General features: G+C 38.2%; 1 protein-coding gene across 3 annotated transcripts in view; it reads left to right on the forward strand.

The window, feature by feature from the left end:
• Oma1 (OMA1 zinc metallopeptidase) overlaps positions 1-7,381 on the forward strand; it is a 61,278-nt gene that overhangs the window by 9,324 nt on the left and 44,573 nt on the right. For 2 of the 3 annotated variants that reach the window (XM_055629087.1, XM_055629086.1), the window contains exons 3-5: positions 851-1,079; positions 4,269-4,442; positions 4,539-4,646. In XM_055629087.1, coding sequence (XP_055485062.1) covers positions 851-1,079; positions 4,269-4,442; positions 4,539-4,646 — 511 coding nt within the window. Of the gene's footprint in view, positions 1-277; positions 361-850; positions 1,080-4,268; positions 4,443-4,538; positions 4,647-7,381 lie in introns of those variants that run through there. The other variant, XM_055629089.1, reaches the window with a different exon arrangement.

A 7,381-nucleotide genomic window follows, 5' to 3' on the forward strand; every position in this document is an offset into this window, starting at 1 on the left:
TGTGTGTGTGTGTATGTGTGTGTGTGTATGTATATGTGTGTGGTAAATTTTAGTAAGACTTAAAAAATGTATGCATAAGGAAATATTTTTGTCTCACTGTTGAGAAACATTACTTGTTGTCAAAACGCTTGTGAACCTGGCCCACTGCTTGAGAGAAACTTGCCTGCTAGTGTGGCCCTTCCTGGGTGGCATGTGAAAAGGGCCTGTTTCTTCATTTTGGTGCCTCTAGGCTTCCCTTCCCTCATGAGCTGCTGCTTCTGCACAGCACTGCATATTGCTGGTCAGTGCTGAGGGAGTGTCTCCTGTTCCTGGCTGGAACCCTGGTAGATGGTGCTGGAGCCTGAGGAGCAGCAGTGAAAGGTACAGATTCATCCTCAGCAACCCCAGGCTGCCTATCTGGGGACTTGATCCTTGTTAGCTGCTTAGTCTTGGGAATGGTATTCCCTTTACTACCTTTTCCTTTTGCTGTCTTCTTGTGACCATGGCTAGGTTGTTCTCTGTAACAGAAGGTATTAGAGCAAATGAGGTGTTCAAACGATTAGAACAACATTTGCATATGATAAATAGTAGGTTTTGGTTAGTGGGAGTTATAATAAAACAACTCCTTGTTTTAGTGTTTGTCTATATCCTGGTTGGAGTGAGGAATTCAGGTGACCCTTAGGATTTTTTAGTGATGCTTTATAGAACTGATGACTTTTTCATCTTCTAGCTAAGAATTTTATGTGTTAAGAAGCCATGTGTACAGAGAAACATAAACGTTGAAGTGATTGAAGCCCAGCACATGCATCTGAGCCTTGGTGATGATGTGAGTGTGAGCTCACCAGAACGCTCCATTTCTGATCTGTCACAGGGGCATACGGAAATGGTGGCAAGCACTTCCTCCCAACAAGAAGTTGCTATTTAAAGACAGTGTGAAGAAGAACAAGTGGAAGTTGCTCCTTGGTCTGAGTGCATTTGGGCTGCTGTTTGTGGTGTTTTATTTCACTCACCTGGAAGTGAGCCCTGTCACCGGAAGAAGCAAACTGCTGTTACTGGGGAAAGAACACTTCAAACTTCTGTCAGACCTGGAATACGAAGTAGTAAGTAGTAAGAATTGTACTTAACTACATTGTATAAGGTACCACGCAAAGCAGGAAGCGCTCTTAAGTATGGAAGAGCCACTGATTTTAATTTTAGTTTTTGATGACATTAGTAGCTTTGTCACAGGTCTCATACTGGGAAAGGTGCACCATGTACAGTGGGTTTCCTCCCATGCTGCTTGCTCCAGCTCTGCTCAAGTCTGTGTCACTGTCTCCTGCTCAGGAGACTGGATCAGACAGGGTGACGGGTCAGGCAGAGTTGAGAACTGGACTCCTGATTATGTGGCAGGCTTGGCAGTGCTGGGCTAGGTCCTACTTTTCCTTCTTTGCTTTCTTTACAGGCGCGGACTTAAAACAGTCTGTGTCCATCTTCCCCATCCCCTCCCCCTTTATTTGAGACAGGGTTTCTCTGTACAGCTCTGGATACCCTGAAACTTGCTCTGTAGACCACACTGGCCTCAAACTCATAGTGCTCCGACTGCCTCTGCCTCCCAAGTGCTGGGATTAAAGGTGTTCACCACCCCACCTGGCTGCCCATCTCCATTTTTTTGGGCTAAAGCTCTTTGGGACCAACAACCTCATTGGTTTGTTTATATTATTCTAGGAACTAACATACCATGCAAACTAGTGCTTAGTTTTTACAGATCAATATGCTATTAGATTATTTTTATACCTGGAAATTCAGGTGTAATAAATTGCCCTTTTTATAAACATCAGTTTTGGCTTTTAAAATTTTATTGTATTTTCTGCCCTTTTTTTTTCTGTCTTTTTTTTTTTTTTTAATTTTCTTTTTCTTTTTAGTTACATTTTGTTAACTCTGTGTCCCAGCTGTATCCCGCTCCCTCATTCCCTCCCCAACCCCACATCCCCTCCCTGGTCTCTTCCCTGCCCCTTTTCACGTTCACTGATAGGGGAGGACCTCCTCCCCTTTCATTTGACCCTGTTTTATCAGGTATCGTCAGGGCTGGCTGCAAAGTTTTTTCTGTCTTCTTAAAACAGTGTTTTGCTATGTAGCTATGTAGCCTGGGTTGGCTTTCACCCTGTGGTCCTTATGTCTCAGCCTCCTAAGCACTGAGGTTACAGGTGTGTGCCACAACAATCGCTTGTTTGCTGAGTACAAAATAAAGTGGGATTCAGGAATCTTAACTCCCCGAGAAGTGTTGTAACTTAGGGAGTGACACTACACACTTTGTGCCCTCGTGTGTTCTTAACGATGGCACCATCCTTGCATTCCAGGATTTAGTACATACAAGGATGTGCTGGATGCCATTGGTTGAATAAGCGGTGGCTACAGGCTGCTTAGGCCTTAAGATATGTTTAATGAAAATGAGCCCATGAGCTCATCAAAGCAAAGTTATTATTAATAGGAATGACTTTTTGCTATAAAAGTTGTTCTTAGTTAAAATCAGTCTCTTAGAAGAATACATATAGAAATTTAAAATATCTTCTAAAATTTAGTCTTACTAGGAAGACAGATTTGAGAAAAATGTTTTGGAAAGATTGGAACGAACCTTGTAAAAAATTGATATGTATTCTACTATTCAGAGAGTTTAAAATTTGAAATACACATTTATGGGTAGATTTGTATATATTTGTATACTATATGTATACATATGGATCTGTATGTATATGTGTGTTCATATGAATAGACATTTTTATTGCTAAATCTGTTGGCCTATGAATTTAAACATTTTTATAGAGGTGTTATAAGGCACTCTAATTACATAGTGTGCAAACTAGTGTGTTGTCAACTTGACACAAGCTAGAAAAATCTAAGAGGAGGGAGCCTCAACTGAGAAAATGTCTGTATAAGCAGTCATAGGCAAGCTAGTAGGGCATTATCTTCATCAGTGATTGATGTGGGAGGACCCAGCTCACTGTAAGTGGTGCCGCCTTTGGGTAGGTGGTCCTGGGGCGGGGGGCCATATAAAAAAACAAAGTGAGCAAGCCATGGAGAACACCAGAGCATCCAGGGTTTCTGCTTGAGTTCCTCCCTTGACTTTTGTTGATGATGGCCTGCGGCCTGAGAGTTGTAAACTGAAATAATAATCCCTTTCCTCCCCAAGTGGCTCTTGGTCCTTTGTGTTTGTCGCAGCAGTAGATAGCAGATTAAGATATACAGTTTCTTAATTCTTTTAGAAGAGTTAATAGAGGACTTTTTTATTTGTTTATAATCGTTGAATTATTTTTTGAAAATGATAGTTTTTTAAATTCTTACTTTATGAAGTCATGTTTTAATGCATCTTTAAAAGGTTATCAACTTGATTTATATGTTAATTAAACTACATTTTATGAAAATTAAGCATTTGTAGAATCTCCTTAATTTTTTTCGGTATATAAGAAAGAATCTTTCAGGAAAGGTTTCAGAAAAAATATTTCCATATATGAGATGCCTAGACCTTTTAATAAGCATCACATAGAGGAAACGGTCTGCCCATTAGTTCTGAGATCTTAGTGATTTTCTTTCAGTCTGTGTGGATCAAACACTTTACAATTAGTGAGATATTGTCCCTTTTTATAAAAGCTTAAGTCTGTATTATGAATAGGATGTTCTTCCATTTAGTGGATTATGAAAGTAATTCATTTTCTTTGACATTTTCTTTATTTCTTTTGTTCCTCCTGAGACTGGGTTCCTTGTATCCCAGGCTGGCCTTGACCTTATAATACAGCAGTAGATGACCTTGAACTTGTATTCATCCTGGTTCCACCTCTCCAGTGCTCAGATTATAAGGATGTGTAACCACACTGGGTTTATGCTGTCCTGAGGTCCAGCTGGGGCTTCTCATATACTATGACAGTGAGCACTTTACCAATTGAGCTACATTTTCCTTTTTTCATATGAAAATCTTAATGTGAAATCTTTGTCATCTTGGCAGTTTTGTTTTCTGAAATTCTTAGGAAAGTAAAAATATTTAAGTATTTTACTTGCATACAGATTAATAGAAAAGAATAAAATTTGGATTGTATCATGCTTGTACAAAAAATCTTATAATTCATTCCTTTGTGAGAAACCATACTGCTTTTGCATGAACAATTCAAATTTCAGATATTTGAGTGCTTAATGTATGTAAATTTTTGCACAATTCAAAATTAAAATGCCTAATACTCATCACACACCTCTCCATGAAGAAGCATATACATTTTGTAGTGCAAAACTCTTAAACAATCCATTTTTAAAAAATCTTGTAGTGGATGGAAAAGTTTAAAGGTGATCTTCTGCCTGAGAGAGACCCCCGATACCTGACTGTGAAAGAAGTGGTGTATCACCTAACACAGTGCAATCAAGATGTCCCAGGGGTCGCCGAGATCAACTGGGCCATTCATGTGGTTGATTCCCCAGACGTAAATGCCTTTGTGCTTCCAGTAAGTAAATGCTCGATATACCTTTTTTGTTGCTTGCTTCAATGTCTTTAAGTTTCATGGTGGGCTAATTGCTTATATTATGCTCTTCACGTGCAGAATGGACAAGTGTTTGTCTTCACGGGGCTTTTGGACAGCGTAACTGATGCGCACCAGCTTTCCTTCCTTCTGGGCCATGAGATTGCACATGCGGTACTGGGGCACGCGGTGAGTACCCAGCTGACCTGCTGCTGTTGACTGTTGCTTTCATGTTAGCAAGCTGTATTCCTTAAGGAGCGCAGTCTTTTCAGGATTTTTTATTCGTTTAATGATGGAATGTAATTGTATTCTGTAGCTGAAAAAAGGTGCTTAGCTAATTTTGAGGCTTTTTGGAGTCTTTAGTATATGATACTGAATAATTAGTGTTTCTCTTAAATACTGTTTTTATCACTTGTCTCTTTTGCTAAAAAGTAATTAGTTTCAACCTCTAATTATTTCACATTAAAGTTTAAACTTCCATAATTATTAACATACTTGTAATCTAGTCAGAAAATCAATTGTTGGAACGTGACACTACTATTCAGCGTTGAATCACTTTATTCTCACCCACTTTCAAATGATGGCTTGGAATGTTGTGGAAAGATGTCTAAATGTTAAGCAATATGGAGTTAGTGTGGAGTATTGATGACACTTTGCCAGGTTAGTTTACTGAACTTCATCTAATATGTTCCTTCTCAGTTAGAGCTTTAACTTATGAGCATGTCTTCATCATCCCTGGCTTATATATAAGGAAACTAACAGCTAAAGAGACTAACTGTGGCCACATAGGTCGCTTTAATAATGTATGAAACATATTTTTGTACTCATTTTTGATTGTTATTCATTAAAAATGTAAATGAATCTTTTGTGCATATAAAATATATTTTATTTTTTAATCAGAACATGCAGGTAAATATTTGTGAAAGGAATACAATATGTTAAATGCAAATATTATTAACGTCAAATGGAAACTATAGTGTTTATTATTAATCTTCCCTAAAGTCATTTAAAATTCTACCTATTCTTTTGAGGAATAATAAGATGACATGGAACAATGCTGTTCTTTTTTGAAGTATCCCTGATGTCTTTTGATCTACAGGGGAAAATGTTTCCTAAATCTATACAAGAATAAATGTAGGCAATAGAAATCGCATCACACAGTGTTTTCCAGCACATCTCAAATAACGCTGTCGTAATGCGTCAGTGATGAGTTACCGAATGGGACAGAAATTGTCTTATGGATTAGTTTGTCAGGTGTAAGGCCAAATTTGATCTCTCCACTTTTCTCTCTGTGTTGTCCACCTGCCTGTCATTTGTGTGTATTGGGGAGACCTATCTGTCCCTATGTATGTTAGAATCTGTGCCCATGTCTCTGTTTTTATGTCTATCCATAACAAAGACTTTGGTCTGTATTTATTGGATAACACAGAAAACAAATCTTTAAACAAATCTTTAGCAGTTTTACAAGAAGAGGTGATGTTACTGACCCCGTCTGACCCAGAGTAGCACCCAGTATTGCAGACTGATGCTATCATGCCATATCTACATGTTGCTGCCAACATTTATGGGATATTTTTGTTTACAGCTGCATTCAACCTGTTGGCTGCTTTCAGAAAAAGATCACTCCAAAATACACATACATTATTTTGGGCCAGGGCATGGAAAAGTAGTAATTTAAGATTAAAGCTGTGCATTAGTTTAAACTGTAAAAGCTGATTGCATCAGAAACCCAAAGCATAGTAAGGTTGGTTACACTGTTTTCTTAACAGCAGGTTAAATTTAAACAGGCTGAGTACACAGTAAGACAGCAGGTTAAGTACATAGTCTTAAATGATCTTAAGGCATTCTATTATTAAATTGACTGTGGCAGTTTCCACCAAAATTCCAACACAGTTTTTTACAGACCTTGAAAGAACAATTCTCAACTTGATATGAAAAAAAAAAAATCCAAAAACCCAACCAAAACAAAACAAAAAGAATCCTTTCCCCCAATCCAGGATAGCTAAAACAATCCTGTACTATAAAATAACTTCTGGAGGTATCACCATCCCTGATTTCAAGCTGTACTACAGAGCAATAGTAATTCAACTGCATGGTATTGGCATAAAAATAGACAGGTTGATCAATGGGATAGAATTCAAGACCCAGAAATAAACCCACACACCTACGAACACTTGATTTTTGACAAAGAAGCCAACACCATACAATGGAAAAAAGAAAGCATTTTCAACAAATAATACTGGTCTAACTGGATGTCTGTAGGTATAAGAATGCAAATAAATTCGTATCTATCACCCTGCACAATACTCAAGTCCAAGTGGATCAACAATCTCAACATAAAACCGGATACACTAAGTCTAATAGAAGAGAAAGTGGAGAATAGCCTTGACAATACTGTTACAGGAAATGACATTCCTGCACAGAACACTAACAGCTCAGGCACTGAGATCAACAATTAATAAATGAGACCTCATGAAACTGAAAAGCTTCTGTAAGGCACAGGACACAGTCAAGAGGACAAAACAGCAGCCTATAGAATGGAAAATATCTTCACCAGCCCTACATCCAGAAGAAGGCTAATATCCAAAATATATAAGAACTCAAGAAATTAGATATCAACAAAACAACCCAATTTAAAAATGGGATACACGGCTAAACAGAGAATTCTCGAAAGAGGACTCTCTAATGGTCAAGAAGCACTTAAAGAAATGTTCAAAGTCCGTAGTCATCATGGAAATACAAATCAAAATGACTTTGAGATTCTATCTCATACCTGTCAGACCGGCTAAGATAAAAAACTCAAGTGACAGCACATGCTGGCGAGGATGTAGAGAAAAGGGAACCCTCCTCCGTTGCTGGTGGGAATGCAAAATTGTACAACCACTTCGGAAATCAATCTGTCACTTCCTCAGAAAATTGGGACT

The sequence above is a fragment of the Psammomys obesus genome, unplaced genomic scaffold, assembly GCF_907164565.1.
Source record: "Psammomys obesus unplaced genomic scaffold, mPsaObe1.curated_primary_1811, whole genome shotgun sequence".
Lineage (NCBI taxonomy): Eukaryota > Metazoa > Chordata > Mammalia > Rodentia > Muridae > Psammomys > Psammomys obesus.